This window comes from Gekko japonicus, unplaced genomic scaffold (genome assembly GCF_001447785.1).
Source record: "Gekko japonicus isolate JY-2015 unplaced genomic scaffold, Gekko_japonicus_V1.1 scaffold4093, whole genome shotgun sequence".
NCBI classification, from domain to species: Eukaryota; Metazoa; Chordata; class Lepidosauria; order Squamata; family Gekkonidae; genus Gekko; species Gekko japonicus.
In genome coordinates, this window is record NW_015164323.1 from 49,135 (window position 1) to 68,385 (window position 19,251).

Sequence of the window (19,251 nt, forward strand, 5' to 3'; positions counted from 1 at the left end):
TTGTAGAAGTTACAACCCACCCCTCAGAAATCTTACATGACACAAAGAAGGGGAGAGGGAAGTAAAAAAGGACACTCTACGATATCATTGCCCTAACCTAACAAGGATCATATTCTAAAGTATGATGTAGGTACGAATGGTTGCTCCCAGGTGGCATACAAGGTTTGAAAACAGAGCACTGTATTGGGAGGCGCACTGTATTGAAAGCACTGTAAGGGGGGGGGGGTTACATTCAGCTTTAGTGTGTAGGTGGAAAAGGTTGCCAAGATTTATTTTAGAGGGAGAAGCGCTGAGTATACAACGCCAAGAGCTCTGGCTACTGAATAACTTTGTACTGTGTGGTACATCTGTGTAGAATCTGAATTTCCCTCCTTTCACCTATACCAGGATGAATGTTCAAGACCAAGAAAAAAGCCAACAGATCAAACAGTGTGGTGTTCTGGTTAAAGTAGGATCTAGGAGACCAAGGTTCAAATTCCTATTCTGCCACAGAAGCTCAATGGGTGTTCTTCGGCCAGTCACTCACTCAAGCTAATCACTTTACAGAGGAGCTGTTATGAAGTTAAACTGGAGGTGAGAACAATGTTGTTAGTCACTCTGGATTCCCTTTCGGGAAGATAAGCAGGGTACAAATATCTTAAATAAGATGAGATGTATCTGTAACATGCAGCATCCATAATACATAATACTTGATAGTTAAGAGGGTTCTACTATAAAGACAATATACAATTTTGCTTTACTTGAGAACCTTAAAGTCTCATGATTCCTGGAATACAATTAATAGACACAAAGTTAAACAACTCTGACACAAAGGTAACCGCTTCTACAGAGTAAATAGTGCTGCCAGCACCCTGCAGACTTTCAATCCCATCCACTGTTGTCTTCTTTATCTACCAAACCAGGCTGTAAATGAGGAAAGTGGAGGAAACAGACAGCAATTGCTTACAGACAAGTTCAAGTATCTGGATGCATGGGGAGCACTGATTCCTTCATAAGAGAAAAGAGGTGAGAAGTGACTGGAGTGTGGGCTGTTTGTAGTCACATGTCACATCCCCACTGCAAGTAGCATGATCAAATGTGATTCTTACTGCAGAGCCAGAATGGACATACTCCAAGAAACAAAAAATCAAAATATTCATTCTATGATTTTTGGAATTGTATTGTGGTAGTTACTTTAGAAAAAATGTTATGCTGCCTCCTCAGGAACCTGCCCAAAGCAGCATACAAAACAAAAGATAAAAAGAAAACATTAAAAGATATTTTGACTTCCGGTCTATGGATTGGAGATGGCGGTCACTCTCCCCAGAGCTTGGGGAGGTGATTACCACACCATCGGCATGGAGGGGTGCCACCTCAAGTGGCACTCCCACTGAGCCTTTGTGAAAGGCTCCAGGCCAGAGAGCTTTGAGGGATAGCCTCTTCTAACGGCTTGCTGTCGGAGAATCGAGGAGTGGCCTTAGGGCACAAGCTAACCCTACCGGACAAGCGGGGGAGACCGAGCGGAACAACGATTGATGTGAGGTCAGGAATGTGACCAACAATGAACCTGCGTTCTAAGTAAACAAACTTTGATAAACGGCACCCCCCCTCCCCGTGGGAAAAGCGGAGCGCAAAGAGGGACGCCTCTGAAGCGCAAGGACAGATAAACGTAGCGAAGTGGGAGTGGGAGGAAACAGACAGCATGTGTATTTTGAGAGACTTACTTGAGTGCAAATAGCGAATTGACAAGTGCTTTGAGCCCGGGAGAAGCAGTTTGAAAGTGTAAACAAAGTTGAAAAATGGCGGCATCCCGAGGAAAGTTTAAAGCGAAGCCTGGTAGTCAGAGTCCGATGCCGGCAGAGGGAGCTGACGTCATGAAGCTGTTAGCGGATATGCTCAAGCCAGTGATGGATCAGCTCGATGGTATTAACCAGCAACTGACCTCGTTAAACTAAAACTTCGCTTCACAACAGCGACAGCTGGCAGAAACGGGAAAAAAGTGGAGGTGGTGGCTGAGAAAGTTACAGAGATGGACACCTCAAGCAAGAAGATGAAGAAAAGAATGGGTGAAGTGGAAACAAAACAAAATCTTCAAGAAAATCATTTGTTGCAGCTGCAAATGGAAAAGGCTAATATGATTCTCAGGTTCCAGGGGGTTCCTGAGACAGAAAAAGAAGATTTGAAGAAGACTCTGGGTGAGATTATCACTCCAGTGACAGGCTTGCCAGTGGAGGAAATAATAAAAGACATGGAGACAGCTTATAGGGCTTACTCCAATTATATTTTAAAAAATAGCCTGCCTGGAGAGATTGTGGTGAGATTTGCAAGAAGACAGACCAGAGGTGCTATATTAAAGGCAACTTCTTCAACTCCACTGAAATTTGGGAATACAATTATAAAGACTTTAAAAGACATTCCATTTGAAATTCGTCAGAAGAGAAAGAGCTACAAGGAGTTAATTACTTTTCTTCAAATAAACGGTATACAGTACAGGTGGGCGATTCCTGAAGGTGTCATCTTTAAAATCAATGATAGAAGGGAGAAGATAGACTCCATCTTCAAAGCCAAGGAATTCTTGAAACGCCAGTTGGGATCGGGGGAAGAATCTAAAGAGGAAGAAACTAAGTCAAGTGACTCAGCTGCCTCGGGAACGGATGAGGACTCTGCTGCAGAAGCGGGTGCGGGAGCAATGAAAACTGTATATGTTTTTAGAGACAGAAAGCTGAAGGGCAGAAGGACTCTGATAAATGACTCTTTGAAATAAAGAAGATGCTCAGAAAGTTCTCGCATAATAACTAATTTACTAATATAGAACAATGTGAAAAACAAGAACTCTACAAGTATATTGTTTTTTTAACTCTTTTAATACTAATATTAAGGTTAACATAAAGGGGGTCTCCCACTCTTGGGTTTTTAGTTAGGGTGGGTTTCTTTCCTTTATCCATAGTTGTAGTTCCCCTTCCTATATTTTTCTTTGTAGTTTGTAGTCTTATTGAAAAAATAAAAATACCCCTCCGGGGGTTTCAAAAAAGACAAGTTGCCCTACCAAAGATTCTACAGTTCTATCATCCCACTACTGGAATACAGAAGAGGGTGGAAACAGCTGTCCAGATATTATTCAGCATAACTGTAGTAATGTTCTTTTTACTTAGAAGATCTCCAAAAACTGGCTGATTAAAAGTCAAATTTTACCAGCATCTGTAGTGTTCAAGAGAACAAACTGTTTCTTCCTCTACAGATAAGGCTTGGACATAATCAAATTACAAGTTTCTGGTTTCCAAACATATACTCTACCTGGGCTCCTTCTCCATGATATAGGCAGTTCACCACATTATCCAACAGATTTATATCCAATTTCTGGTTGAAATCCAGCAGCTGTCGCGCTGCATGGTCTGCTAACATTGTCATAATTGCTGGCATAGATTACTGCAAGTTTAAAGAAACAAAGTTAGACAATGTACTTATATTTAAATCTGAGAAATACAAAGCCCCCCCCCTCCATCATGAGTAGTCCTTATTTTTTACCAGGCAAAATATATTTGGGTGGACTAAACACTCCCTTTCAAAAGCAAAACAAGCATTTCCTAACACACAAGAAAAAGGGGACAATGTCTCCCTTCCTACTGCAAACCTCCATGCAACATCCCACATTGTTCCCAAGCTCCATTGGGGGGGGGGGGCACTACAGCAGAAGACTGGACAAGATGCACTGCATGAGCAACGCTCAGGCTACTTTTGATCCAATTCACTGAAGTTTTGAACTTCATTCTGAAGTTAACACATCTGTAAATAACTTGTCACAAGAAATGATATACATTTGGCTCTATGCTTGATTAATTTGTTTCTTCCACAAAATCTAACACATAAAACAATGTTTACCCTAAACAACCCTACCAGAACACATTGCCAAGTGCAACTGTATTTTAAGGGCCATATGCTATGTGTCCCTTAACATTGCCACCGGGTGGCTTCTCCTATGCTGTTTCAGTCTCCCTCAGTAACTCCACTTAGCTTAGTTTCCTTGTCTAGCAAAGTAGAGAGCAGGTATTTATGCTATAGTTGATGGAAAATGTTATCAGTATCTCCCATGCAGAAAGCTAATATCCTCATATGTTTCAAATGCTTTTTGGGAAACTGTCACAATAATTAAATTATTGTAAGAATGATGCAAATTTTGTCACTGTGACTTACATTATTAACACTGAAGATACACCTATTCAGTGAGCTGCACAGCAATGCTGATTGCACTTAAATTGTGTTGCGACAAATCACATACTAATACTATCAGAAACAGCATAAACTCTTTCAGGATGAACACATCCAGAAATATAAAACAGAATAGTAGATAGTTTAATCCTCCCTATGCCACTATGATAAGCCTTTCCCAATGGCCAATCCTACTACGATCTGGAAACAGAACTGACAGGCGTTTCATATTTGGAAGCATACTCTTCTTGGACATTTGTCTAAGGAACATGGGTAAGAGATTAATCCACTAGCTTCACGTATCAAATTACAATTTATCTTCTATGCTTGGCCACACCCCCTTAAATCTGCTATTGCAAGTGAACAGTTACATGCACAAACTTTGATGTCTTAACATCATGCAACTTTCATTAACAAACACTGGCCTTCTAGGAAAAGCCCTGTCCTAATTATAACAACTACATCATGACAACAGCAAACTTTGTTTTTATTTCCCATGTGAGTGGCCATTATAAACCTCACCAATACAGGAAAGATAGTGCTTTGCCACTGCAAACATCTCTAAAATTACCCACTTGCTCCTATTTGTGGATTCAACTTATATATTGTCATCATGGCTGTACCTCAAGTTTTTGTCAGTATGTCAGCTTCCATACACTGGGATCAACATGATTATTTTGAATTAATACTGGCTCCAAATAAATATGGGAGCTAACTCTGCAGTAATATTCAACTACATGAATACGAGAATGACATTTGGAACATGTGATGCCCAGAGAACGATTTCCACTTCAAACTTTAAATTGTGCACCAGACCATTTTGCTTTAGAAGTTTACAATGTAGAGCTCTGCACTCTCAATTCACCAATTCCATGAATAACTGTCCTGCCACTAACACATAATAAATGTAGCGATTGGTCCAATGTTATGTATACTAGACTCCCCTAAGCTCTGCCCATATCCAGTAGCTTGTCCAAAATATTTCAAAAAAACTGCGCTAATATGGATACTACCAAAAAAACCCACCCCAAACCCGTACCAACAGTCTGCAGAAATATGGAACTTGGGGCTGCAGTCTACCCTTCCTTCCCACTACACCCATAATTGCTTTGGTAACATTTCCAAAAAATATCCCAGAATCATCCAATTACAGAACATGGATTAGAGAAACCACGCTGAAATCAGTAACAGAAGCATAACGTAAACAGATCGCACAGGCACATGAGGTTCACCCAAAGCGGACAGCAACACACCCACCCACAGCAAAGGCCTGGGCAGCCGCCCTTCAACAAATAGCACACTGCAGAACCCACAACGGTCACGTTGATATGCTCACAACTATGCTACGATCTGATTTTCTTTAACCCCCCCCCCAAAAAAAACCCCCTAATTCAGCCACCTCCTGCAGCCGAAGCTTTAAAGAGGGGTTTGCCCCCCCCAGCCGTAAAGAGCAGCTGGGCCACTGCAGCCCCTCCCTCTTCTATGTCTGCTTTCTATACAGGGGCCCCCACGTGATCCAGGCGGACGTTTCAATACTGCTGCACAGAGAGACACAGACACACACACAAAAATATTTCTGGAAACTTCCACTCCTAGTAATTCAAAAATTATGCTCCAGCGCTCTCCGGCCTGCCGTCTGGTCTTCCTCTTAAAGGAAGGACCTTCTTCTCATCTCCCGCCAGTCCCCCCTCCCCCCTTTACCTTCTGCCATCCAGCTCTAGTTTCTAACCCCACACTTGCTGCTTCGCTCCAATCGCCCCGCCATGCTCCAAGGATAGTCTCGGCTTGCCGGAACCGGCTGGGCTTTCTTTCCCCATCCGATTACTTTAAAGCCTTTACTGCATGTTTCCCATGGTGCAGGCCGTTTATTTAACGCAAGCAGGCTCCAAACTAGGCCCCCAATAACAAGTCTTCTCTAAGCCCTCTTGGAAACACACCCCTTTCCTTTCCTCTCCCACCCTCCCCTACACCATGAGGGTCCATGCACAACTCTCCTCCCTCACCCATGTCATCTATATACACTATGGGAAGGCCTAGGACTTTGTCCTCTACAGGCGTCCAGCCTGCTCACCCCCATCAAGCCATCACTGTTTTCCCTTAGAAACAATAAGGAACTCATCGACACACCACGCACACCGTTTAGGCCTTGGATTGTTAACATGCACCACCTCGAAAGGCTTTAAAAGGTTGAGTAATAAATGCACTTTTCACCTGCCTGGATCACTAGTCTCCTGTAGGATACCCCCTCCAATCCTCGGCCAGTCTGTAACCCTAGGGGTTATTTTCCGCCCCAAATTTCCCCCCTCCCCTCCAACTAATCACTTCCCAGCGATGTCCCATGCACAAGTTTCTATTAATGACAGAATCACTTACCCAATTAAGTATCACAGCTACTTCTTCTAGAGAGGGAGCGGGCAGCAGCAATTTTTTTTAAAAAAAGAAAAGAAATCCAAGCAAAGACAAGAAGCACGAGGAAGAGGAGGGCTGCAAAGACCTGTCCAGCCTTCGCTCACAACTCTCCCCAAACAAAAGAGAGGGGTACCTTACTCTGTTTTCACATGCGACCCAAGAGACTGGTTCATCGAATCCTCACACCGCCCCCCCCAGCCTAGCTTATCTACCCTCCCAAAAGGAAAAAAGGCGATCTTAAAAATATATGTATATAAATATATATCTCAACACACCTTCACTTTCTACCTCTCAAACTCTGTAAAGTTACTAACACGCCCACACAGAAGGATCAGGGCTTTGCCACCCATTCATACACACAAGTACACGCGTGCAGGCACACCCCTCCTACTCCCCCACGCCAAAAAAGACACGAGGAGTGCGAATAACTTCAGGCAGGTCTTGCAGGAGGAGGAGGAAGAAGCCCTCTTCGCCCCCTCCCCTATTCTCTCTCTCCCGCCCTTTCCTTAAACTGTGTAGGGGCGCCACTGCAGCCCCCCCAAAAAACCCGCACTTTACTATTAAGCTCTAATCCCCACTCCTCATTCACAACGCAAATTAATAATAAATTAGGGTGATTTTTCCAGAGAGCCTCCTCTTTATATAAGCACGCACACACACTTTTTCTCCCTTAAGTTCTGTGGCAAGGGGAAGATCTCCAACCTTTCCCACCCCTTTCCTTTTAGGATTGAGGGGATTCTTCGCACACCCAAAAATGGGATTGAGGGCGACCCACCCACTCCCCAACTCAAGTGCTTCTCCCGCTTTCACCCCTCCTCTGCTCAGCCAGCCACTCTTTGGTTGGGCCGCCTTTCCCCCTCACGGGCTGTTTTCTCCCCTCAGTTTGCCCCCATACCTGACCCCCCCCTCTATTCTTTTTAAAAAGGCTCCCCTCCCCACTCCACTCCACCGCTTTATCCCACCCCGCTACGCTTCCCAGATACAAACACGCGCCCTCCCACACTTCCTTCCCTCACTCGCTCGCTCTTTCTTCCACCCCCCCTCCCCGCACGGTAAAGGCGGCAAAGGAACCGAGCGTGCGGGGCGGCTGCTGTTTCTTCTTCTTCTTTTTCCCCCTTCCCTTCCCTTCTCCCCTCCCCTCTTGCCCCCCTCTCTCTATATAGTAGATCTCGCGCCCTCTCTCTCTTTTGCTGCTGCTTCTCCTTCCTCTCTTCCCCCTCCTCCTTCTCTAGTGCCACAGACTCGGAACCGGCTGAAACCGGTTCAGACTGGGAGATTCCATCTCGGTTTAGTTTTCAGCCCATGGCGCCTCGCAGCGCGCGGGAGGGGCGGGTGGAAACCTCCGCCCCAAACCGCCCTGCCTTCCTATTGGCTCCGAGCGGTGACGGAGGAGGCGGGCTCTCCAAAGGAGGTAGAAGGGAAAAGGGAGGGAGAGGGGGAAAAAAACTTACACAAAATGGACCCCTAAGCCTCATTGGCTCGTGAGGGCATCAGTCTTTTCTCCTCCTCCCCTTCTGAGCACGCGCCCGGGGTTTTTGGAAGCCACGCTCATCCACGGCTTCCCCCCCTCCCTTCTTCTTCCCCCTTGTTGCTCTCACACAGACCTTAGTTGCGACAAAAGGAACTAGAAGTGGGTGGTGGTGGGAAGAGAGTATGTGTGTATCTGTGAGTGTAGAATTAGGAGGGAAGGCCGGGAGTCGACGCTCTCTCTGATTGGTCGAGATGAACTGCCTGTCTCGCTTAATCCCGTCTACCTCTTCCTCCTCCCCCACCCTCTTCCTCGAGTCTTCAAATACCATTCTCGCGGGCTACAGCTTACTAGCTAATGCATTCTGATTGGGTGGTCGCTTTAAATGACGTCGGGGCGGCTCGAGGAGAAGGAGACCGTTTACGGCTGGGCTCGCGACGCTGCAATTAGATCATGAGCGCGAGACGCAGGGGGAGAAGCGAGAGTTTGGCGTCGCATAGGACTGCGGGGGGATGGGGAGGGAGTGGAGGTGTGTTGCTTCCGTCGGAGAAAGGAGTCTCTGTGGGTAGCTCTGAGTGAGATGGTGAGGGCATTCATGGGGTTGGGGAAGAGGTTTTCTAGGGAGTCACTTGCCTGCAGAGGCTTTAACAACAGGGGTGTAACTTAATTGAAACTTCTCCCCTCAATTTATAATTTTTCTTCTTCCATCACTGTCAATAACTTAATCCCTACTGTACCATGAAGTTCACTTGGTGACTAGTTTGTGGGCTAGTTTGTTTGTCTTTGAGTAACACCCTCCCAGGGAGGTTTTGAGGAGGAAAGAAATATGTATGCTATCCAAGCTCTGAGGAGTGAAGTAAATGTCTTCATCTAATAGTTAAGTGAGTGGTTGTGGCAAGTTATGAACCAATCAAAAACATGCTGGTTTGGGGGGACTTCTCATCAATGCAGAAAGAAGGGTGGAATGACTCAAAATGCCTGATAAGGACTGAGAAGTACAAGGGGTCTCATGGTGGGCTGTTGGTGGGTGGTGCAGAAGTTTCCCAAGCATTTTATTCCCCCCGCCTGCTTTTTCATTGGCCACCTGCTTGTAGCATCCACTTGTGAAGTTCATGGCTGAGTGTCTTGTCAGTTGGGCAGGAAAATGGGGTCACATGAGAGCTTAATAGAATTCCGGATAGGGAGTTGTGCATGTATATTTTTCAAACTCAACCCCTCCCCCTATGATTCCTAGTGAATTCAGTTTATTTCTGTAGTAAAGGTAAAGGTTCCCTTGCTCGAAAGCCAGTCGAATCTGACTCTAGGGTTGCGGTGCTCATCTCCGTTTCAAAGCCGAAGAGCCAGCGCGGTCCGAAGACGTTTCCGTGGTCATGTGGCCGGCATGACTAAACACCAAGGCGCACGGAACGCTGTTACCCTCCCACCGAAGTGGTCCCTATTTATCTACTTGCAATTTCTTGCTTTCGAACTGCTAGGTTGGCAGGAGCTGGAACTAGAGATGGGAGCTCACTCCATCATGCGGCACACTCGGGTCTCGAACCACTGAACTACTGACCTTCCAAGCCTGCAGTTCAGCATCCTTAACCACTTGAGCCACCGGAGCTCCTATTTCTGTAGTAGGCACTTGCTATCACCAATACAGCAAAATAGAAGAAGCTGTAGGTAAAGGGGTTTCTGTGCATCTCAATGACTTCCTAGGTATACAAGGAAATAATTGGTTTGTACATTTTAAAAGAAAGACACCCCCTGCACGTCTGAAGACTTGCAAATGCTAATTGCAATTGGCCTTGGCCTGCTGAGGATCCTTAGTTCATAGTATCTTGGAGAGAAGGGATTCCCAGTTATCTTCTCTCTGCCCTTCCTATGTAATTTCTTGCAGGTTTTCAGCTAGGTGTTTAGATTTAATGGGGAAGTCTTAATAAGCTATGTATGCAAAAACGTTGATAATACTTGTCAGCTGGGTAGTGTTTTCATGTCTTCAAGGTGCTTTCCCTGTATTATCTTGTAATCGTACAAGAAAGTCTTTGGTAGGATATTTATTTATTTACAAAATTTATACCCTGCCTATCTTCCCTCATACTTAATAAAAATACATCCTAAAAACCATTTAAACAAAAACCTCATTAACGCAAAACCAAGATAAAACACTCATAACAACATAAAGTATTATTCTCATAATCCTGTGCAGTGGGTTAATCTGAGAACACACCTGAGCAGGGATTCAAACCTGGGTTTCCTGCATCCCTTGGCCAGCACTCCATCTGCAACACTGCTGTAAACATTAAGTAAATAGAGCAACTGCATAGCCTAGGGAGCGGTAGCTCTACCAAATTAGTGATCTTCTATCTATATATAGTGTAACAATGTTATTTTAATGTGTGGTGATCTTTTGTGGGTATGTGTATATATATGTGTGTGTGTATACTGCACATATATGTATATATATATATACACTGCACATGCGAAAAATAAATGGGCGGGTTATAAATAGCAAACAAAAGGAATGGGGAACATGGAAAAAATATGGAGTTATGAGGTTATGAGAGAGAAGGGCAGTTTACAGTGCAGGAAAATTAAGTGATCCAGTGGCACTTCAAAGACGGACTAATAAAACTCTAGCATTATGAGGCAGAGCTCACTTCATCAGATGCATGAGCTGTAATATACAGAAGCAACAGAAATGTAAAATTAAGAAGATGTTTCAAAGACTGGCCAGGTTGAAGCAACAAGCAAAGAGAACTTAATCCATTCAGGATTAACACTTAATATTGTGATTTTGATGTCATATTTGTGTCTTGTGTATTATTTTCTGTAGGAACTGTCCTGTTTGTTCAATGTAGACAGCAGGAAAATGTTGTTGATACATGATGGCATATGTTACATTGGAGGATGAGCCTAAGATGGTACCGCTGATATTATTAAGACCAGAAATAGTATTGATCCATCCACTTGGAAATGAAATGGTCTCTATGATTCTACTTGTATTATTCATGCAGGAAATAATGTAAAATATGTAAATACCTACCTGGAATAACCAATATCTGTGAAGCTTGGCCAGTTAAGAGAGGGAAAAATAAAGGGTGTAATCCTATCCCTGATGCTGTTCAACTTCTATATAGATTCCTTAGAACAAATCATTTGCAGTTTTGGGATTAGCCATCATTAGTCTGGTGTTGACATCCAGCTCTATATTTCTTTATCTAACTCTCCTGGTGATGCAGTCCTGAATCACTGCCTGATAGACAGAGGTAATGCTGCTTGGGAAGGTGGAGGTTGTGAGAGACATTGTACTTTGTACCTTCAGTGGGGTTCAACTGACCTTTGCTGACATAGTTACGAATTTAAGGGTTATAATGGATCCAAAATTACCACTGGAGAAGCAAGTTAATGCACCTGCAAAAAAATGCTTTCTTCCAACTTTATTTAGTCTGGACACACACACACCATTCAGCTGATCTGGCTATCTGGACCCATGTAGATCTCTCCTTGAAGTCAATTTAGAGATTCCAGTTGATGCAGAATGCTGCAGCTTGGTTATTAACAGGAGCAAGGCAGAGCATTCATATTAATCCCATTCTGCAGCTTCTCCGTTGACAGCTTTTCAGTTACCAGGGTCAATTCACAGTAGGCCTACACACTTTCTTTTTGTGTAGTTTGTAGATTTCAAGGAGAGTGGGAGTCTTGACCCTGTCAGGCAGGCTATTCTATAAGGTGGGGGCTACAACAGAGATACAGAGAATGCATATGTACGGACAGTTGCTGATCTTGCCCATTTGTGGGGTGACACCTGCAGAAGGCCTTGATCAGATGAGTGAAGCATGTCATGTGAATAATTATCCCTTGGTTCAGACTTCCATGGTTTCAGATTTCAGCAATCCTTTTCCTGTAACACCACTTATTAGATGTCCCAGCGTGTTGATTGTATTGACTTACATTGTGAGTCTCAGTGAGAAAGGTGGACTATAAATAATATAAATAAATGCATCATCATGTGTCAACAATGCCCTTCTGCACTCTGCATTGGAGACATCTGACATTAAAAATGGCAATATTCAGAAACCAGTGGAGGAACAATTAAATGTTCCAGGATATACTGTTGATGATCTTCTACAAAAGAACTTCAAAGGGAGAATTCATTACATAGGTGCCAATAGCGCAGCATGACTCACCCTTAATTCTTACCATGTTTCATATTGCATCTTGATTAGATCTGATTTTACGTTAATCCTAGTTTTGGAGAACACTCATTCTAAAGGGATTGATTATTTGGGAGGGTATTTTTACAAAGGTAATAGGGTTATATCATAACAGAATGGTAGGGGAAGATGCTTAAACAAAGACTGTGCACTGTACTTCTTTGTATACTATGTACTGTCTGCTGCTGTATGTGTTTGTCTTTGATTCATTGTTTCTTCGTAACATCTCCCCACTTGTGTCTTTCTGTTGCTCAAGTATAACTATATCTGGTATGGATGTGCATCTGATGAAATGAGTACTGACTCACAACAGCTTATGTTAAGCTTTTTTTTTTAGCCTTTATAGTGACACTGGACTTGCTGTAACCGACTAATACAGCTACCCCTTCTAGAATTATATTGCAAGAGTTTTTGTTCACCCAGAGAATGTAGATCATGTAGGTTTTGCATAAATCATAATTAAAAGTAATGTTAGTTTTTAATAAGTAAATCTTGTCTGACTATATTCTTTTACTTTGTATTGGTAAATCCAGAATAATTCCTGTTCTCTGGTTCTGCATTCACAATTTGTGTGCATAGGCACACTGTGTTTCCAAACCTACATTGAAATGGGGGAGGGGGGAGCACATTAGCATTCTTTTAACTGTGCTGATTGAAGTGGAGGAATGGTGATTTTTTTTTATTAAGCATGTTCCTTAAAAATGAAAGGAGGTGTGTATTCTCATTTAGAACAGTAAGGAATACTTCTGTTATGAGGTATGGCAGAAGTCAATGATAGTATCTTTTGAAAATAAGGAAGGAACAATGTAGATTAATTGCGACCTCTTATAATAACTAAACCCTTATATTGTTATAAAATATATGTTGTCAAACATACCTGAGAATAGGAACATTTACTAGTGAGAGCCAGTTTGGTGTAGCGGTTAGAGACGTGGACTCTAATCTGGGAGAACCAGGTTTGATTCCCCACTCCTCCACATGCATTTGCTGGTGTGACCTTGGGTCAGTCATAAGTTCTTTCAGAGCTGTTCTCTCAAGGGCAGTTTTCAGGAGCACTCTCTCAGCCCCACCTACCTCACAGGGTGTCTGTTGTGGGGAAGGGAAGGGAAAGGAAATGGTAAGCCACCCTGAGACTCCAATCTCCTCCTTCTAGTGGAGCAATACACCTGAGCAAGTATCCTAAAAGGACACAAGTTCAAGAAGCATAAGTGTTGTGGAAGATTGGCTATACCAATATTTATTTCAGCTAAACATGGTAATATCATTTATCTGAAATTCTTTTATTAGAAATAAAACATTAATTTCATCTTGAAAAATTTCATCCACTTTACATCCAAAGCTGGGAAATAAATCCATAACCAAATTGGTATGGGGAAGAGGAAACCTGCATGGTTGAATGAAGGTCCTTCAGGAGCTCTCAGATTTGGAATCTGCTTGTTGCTAGCCCAGTGTAATTTTAATATGTAATTAAACCTTTGGATTAATTTAGTGCTTTCAATCAATTTATTCTTTGCTTTGGCTAGACTGTTTTAGTAGTGTGGAAAGCTACTAGAAGGCATAAAATTGATTTCAGAATCTTCAGAAATACCTAATATGCTTTGCATTTTTTTTGACTGCAGCCTAATATTGGTGTATGTGGTACTGGCAGTAAAGCAGATCCTGAGGCTCCAGTCCTAAGGATACTTTCTGGGAGTAAGTCCTATTCAATAAGATTCTGAGTGGACCAAAATTAATACACATGAAGCTGCCTTGTACTGAATCAGACCATCAGTCTATCAATGTCAGTATTGTATACTCAGACTGGCAGCGACTTTCCGGTGTTTCAGGCTGAGGACTTTCACATCACCTAATGTCACATCCTCTAATTGGAGGTGCGAGGTTTGAACCTGGGACCTTCTCCATTCCAAGCAGATGCTCTACCACTGAGCAATGGCCCTCCTGCTTAGAATTGTTCCTTGAGACACAAAGTACAGCTTTTATATTTTAACTGGATCATGGACATCTAATTTTACGCTGTTGTATAAATAATTATGCCTCTTTTGCATTCATACCAAATTCTAACCTTAAAAGTAACCTCTTCTTTACAATATTGCAGGAATAAGGAAATAATTTCTGTGCATTTGAGATAACTAGCATTTGAGATACTTCATTTTAATTTTATAGCAATTATTAAACATTTATGTAAAAAAAAGGTAAAAGTTCCCTTGCTTGAAAGCCGGTCGAATTTGACTCTAGGGTTGCAGTGCTCATCTCCGTTTCAAAGCCGAAGAGCCAGCGCTGTCCGAAGATGTTTCCGTGGTCATGTGGCCGGCATGACTAAACACCAAAGCGCACGGAACGCTGTTACCTTCCCATCAAAGTGGTCCCTATTTATCTACTTGCAATTTCTTGCTTTCGAACTGCTAGGTTGGCAGGAGCTGGAACTAGAGATGGGAGCTCACTCCATCATGCGGCACCCGGGTCTCGAACTGCTGAACTACTGACCTTCCACAGCCTGCAGTTCAGCATCTTAACCACTTGAGCCACCGCAGCTCCTAAAACATTTATGTACATCACATTTTTATACATGAAATGGTTTAGCTGCTCCGAATAGGTTAATAAAGTCTTGTTCTGAACACAAAAGTTCATTAGTATGAATATATGCTTCAATTTAAAATTATATAACCAGCTACCCGCATAATGTCTTATATGGTATAATACTTTGCCATGACCTTTAGTGGGAGAAGCTATTAGATAGGCTTATGCTTTATACACCAAAATATGTACCAAACGTACTTTAAAATTAATGTAACTGGTCTTTAAAAACGTTTGATAGAAAAAAGTTAGTAAACATAAGTTTTTCAATGTAACAATTATTCTACTTATTTTGGCCACAGTACATTTTGAATTGTATGTAAATTCAAAGTGTATATTGATTTGGCTTGCACTTTTTCAGATAGTTTTTGATTAATTCTTCAATTGTAATTATTTCAGTGGATACTGAAGGTGTTGAGTTGTGTGAGGAAGAGGAGGTAGAAGCGAGAAGGGCAGCATAAGAGGAAGAGATTTTTCTAAGGAATGATACTGGGAGAAGTTTTGTCTGTGATAGAGCAAATCTTCCTGAGCCTTGTGGTATAACAAATACTTTTTCCTTTAGTTTGTTTGAGATTAAGTTATATTGCCTTGAATGTAATGGAATGTTTCTAGCATGGTATTGTATTGAAACAGTAGTGTAACATTTTTTTTAAGCCCCCGGAGGGGATTTTTTATTGTTTTTATAAGACTACACAACTACAACAGAAATGGGGAGGGGGGAACTACATATACAGGACAAAGAAAAGAACCCACTACTATCTAAAAACCCAAGAGAGGAGATCTTCATTCCGCTATCTTCTTCAAGTCTTCACTTTGTTTATCTCTTTACAAACCAAGTCTGTCCTTTATATTACTCTTTTCTATTAATCTTAATTTTTAACTGCAATAGCCAAGTACCTCCCAATCGAAACAGTAGTGTAACATGATGAGCTTTTGATTCACTGTACTGAAATTTGTCAAATGCAATGTTGTTGAAGTTGACTTGTAATACAGAAAACACTTTTAATAAACAGAATCTTAATACAATAAGCAATTGATGATGTGTCCCCTGTCAATGAGAAGAGCTAAGGAAGTTGTGTGTTTGCAATAACTAGGACTACAACCTTTAGTTGGTTGGATATCACTTCCTCTTGGCCAACACAGACATAATGCTGGGTCACAGCAGTCCACAAATGGCCCTGGTCTGAATTTTTAAAAGGGCAAAGCAGCTAATTGGGGGCCACAGTGCAGGAGGAAGAGGTTTTAACCATTTGTCTGTTCCCGACCTGGCTTTCTTTCACTGAGAGAAACCAGTTCCTTCCCTGCCCCAGAAACATTTTTGGCTCCAGAAGGGAAAAAAAAACTTTTCCAGAGTGGGAAGAGGTTAAATTCTTGTAACACTCCAGCATCTTGGCTGGGATCCAAACCATGGGCCTGCGAATTGCTCCTTAAAAGGTGCTAGGACGATCCGTTTACTTATATGACACCTCTCTAGAAATCCACTCAGTGTGGCTCACAAAATCAAATTGTTATTCAGTCGCACAGTTGAGTCCGACTCTTCACGGCCCCATCACACCAGGCCCTCCTGTCTTCTGTCATTCTCTGGAGTTTGCTTAATTTCATATTTGTTGCCTTGATAACACTATCTAACCATCTCATCCTTTGCCGTCCTCTTCTTCTTTGACCTTCAATCTTTCCCAGCATCAGGGTCTTCTCCAGTGAGTGCTCCCTTCTCATTTGGTGGCCAAAGTATTTGAGCTTCATTATCTGGCCTTCCAGGGAACAGTCAGGGTTGAGTCCAGGGGACTCTCAAGAGTCTTCTCCAGCACCATAATTCAAAAGAATCTATTCTTTGGTGCTCAGCCCTCCTTATAGTCCAACTCTCACAGCCATACAGTACTACTGGGAATACTGTTGCTTTGACTTTTGTTGGCAGGGTGATGTCTCTACTTTTTAATATGCTCTCTAGGTTTGCCATCGGTTTCCTCCCAAGGAGCAGGCGTCTTTTAATTTCATGGCTGCAGTCACCGTCTGCAGTGATCTTGGGTCCCAGGAACGTGAAGTCTGTCACTGCTTCCACTACTCCTCCTCCTATTTGCCAAGGAGTGTTGGGGCCAGATGCCATGATCTTAGTTTTTTTGATGTTGAGTTTCAAGCCAACCTTTGTGCTCTCTTCTATTACCCTCAGCAAATACAATTAAATAATAAAAATGGTATAAAATTATCAGTCACAGATATCTATAACACCGTCCAGTGAATGAAACAGTTTAAAAAGGATATTCACCTAACAGTCCCCTCAGGCTAGAAGCTACCCATCACATCTGATTTAGCCCTAGAGTCAGCCTAATCTACCTCCTGTGGTTATATGGGGAAAATAGTTCCTGCCTGAACTCCTCCTTGAAGGAAGGATGAAATACAAGTAACTAACAGTGCCATTCTATGCAGGTCTACTCAATGTGGTTTGCTCTGAGGAAAGTGTAAATTCTGTTGTTGGAATTGTGCTGTGAACACACTTGGAGCATGTATATATTACAGACTTAATCCACTTAATATACTTCCAGTGTTCCCTCTAAGCTGTGGAGTCTTGTGAGCAAAAATTCTACTTTGTGAGCTGCCAGCATTAAAGTTGTGAGTGAGAGATTTGGCTACTGCAGAAATCAGTTTGCTCTGGAGCCCTCCTTCCTGGGCTAAGACAAAAATGTGTGAGCCGGAGGCTAAAAAACTGTGAGCCAGCTCACACTAACTCAGCTTAGAGGGAACACTGCGGAGCCAGTGTTCCCTCTAAGCTGTAAAGTCTTGTGAGCAAAAATTCTACTTTGTGAGTTACTGGCATTAGTTTGCTCTAGAGCCATCCTTCCTGAGCGAAGACAAAAATATGTGAGCCAGAGGCTAAAAAACTGTGAGCTAGCTCACACTAACTCAGCTTACGGGGAACACTGCTTGGAGCATGTATATATTACAGACTTAATCCTGTTTAATAATTTGAACCAGTGTCTTCTGTTTTAAATTTAGCTAATGGGTTGGATCCATTAATCCACAGGTACAAAGATCATGGAACTTTCCTACATTGTCCTCCTTCCTAGCAGTTCTTTACAGGACTATGCAGGTTAATAGTTGTGTGTTGGGAGGACTGCACTGAGGAGGGGAAATGCATCAAACTTGCCCTTTTCTTTTTTCTTTCCTCCCCTCCACACTGACCAAATCGATCTTCCTGCAGTTGGAAAAAACTGCTAGAGGGAGTGGACCGTGGGAAAGATAAGCAGTTGCTGGATCTAACCCAATGGCTATATGTTTAGTGTTGTATTTTGTATAATTTACTTAGCAATACTGTAATTTTTATTAGTTTATATACATAACTGAGAGTAACTCTATCTTATTTATTCAGCTTTCATGTTTGTTTTAGCTGGAAAATGAAAAAGAAATTTCTTGCAAAATACCCAGCATCCTCAACAAATGTAAACTCCCAGAACTCCTAGGAGGGAAGCCATGGTAGTAAAAATAGTGGACGTAAATGTGTCATATAGTGTAACACTGTATAGGCACAGCTATGGAGTTCTTTCACTTAGTGCTTGCATATAGCTATGATGCCCTCTAAACTGCTGAATGAACCTATGGTACTACTGGGAACCATAGGGGTCTCCTTTTCAGGCTACTAGTGAAATATCAAACACAATAGTAAAGTAATACCTTTTTAGCAAGACAGCCCCAAAGTCACAAATAGTGAGAACAAGCTTTCAAATTCCTTTGAACTATTCATCATGCTGAATGTTATACACAATAAACAAAAACAAAAGGTTGCAGAATGGGGTGGGGGCAGAGAAAATTCTCTGCTACTCTCTGTTTTACAAGGGAACTGTGTATTACAGACTGGCTGGGGTCAGGCTTTGATAAACTGCTGGCATTTACATTTTCTTCTTCCCCAAAGAGCCTCTGGCACAGATTTTTACTTATTTATTTGATTAACAACCAACCTGACTAAGAGTACTGTAGAACTCAAAAGCTTGCTCTCACTCTCTGGTGATATTTTAGCTGGGTCAAATAAAAAAAAAGGTATTGCATTACTCTTGTTTTTGAATTACTCCCCATCCCCAAACCAGCATGGCTATCAGGTGAGCAAATTCAGAGTTCCTGATATATAGGTCTAACCCTAATTGTGCCAAGCTTCCTAGGAAAGTTTGTCATCCAAGTGTATATGGTCAGGAAACAGCTAGTAGTAACAGTAGATAAGCTGTCATTTTAGAGAAGCTTGTCTGTCCTTACAGCTGTAATAAAAAAAACTCCAATAAGCTTTCAAGGAACTTCAGAGTCAGAACACAGGTCGAAAACCACTGCACCTAATGTTAAGAAAGAACCCAGCCCCAATCCATATTGGCTTTTTCCAAGGCTGCTTTTTTGAGACAAAACTATGCATTTTGATGGATGTGGGGATCTCCAGCATCA

General features: G+C 42.3%; 1 protein-coding gene across 1 annotated transcript in view; it reads right to left on the reverse strand.

Annotated features, from left to right (window-relative positions):
- The window catches only part of XPO1 (exportin 1), a 49,149-nt gene extending 42,345 nt beyond the window's left edge, over positions 1-6,804 (reverse strand). Inside the window, exons 1-2 of the mRNA XM_015408841.1 lie at positions 6,559-6,804; positions 3,274-3,405 (exon numbers count right to left, since the gene is read on the reverse strand). Of these exons, the coding sequence (XP_015264327.1) occupies positions 3,274-3,399 (126 nt within the window). The 5' untranslated portion in view covers positions 3,400-3,405; positions 6,559-6,804. The remainder of the gene's footprint in view (positions 1-3,273; positions 3,406-6,558) is intronic.
- Positions 6,805-19,251: the final 12,447 nt, after the last annotated feature.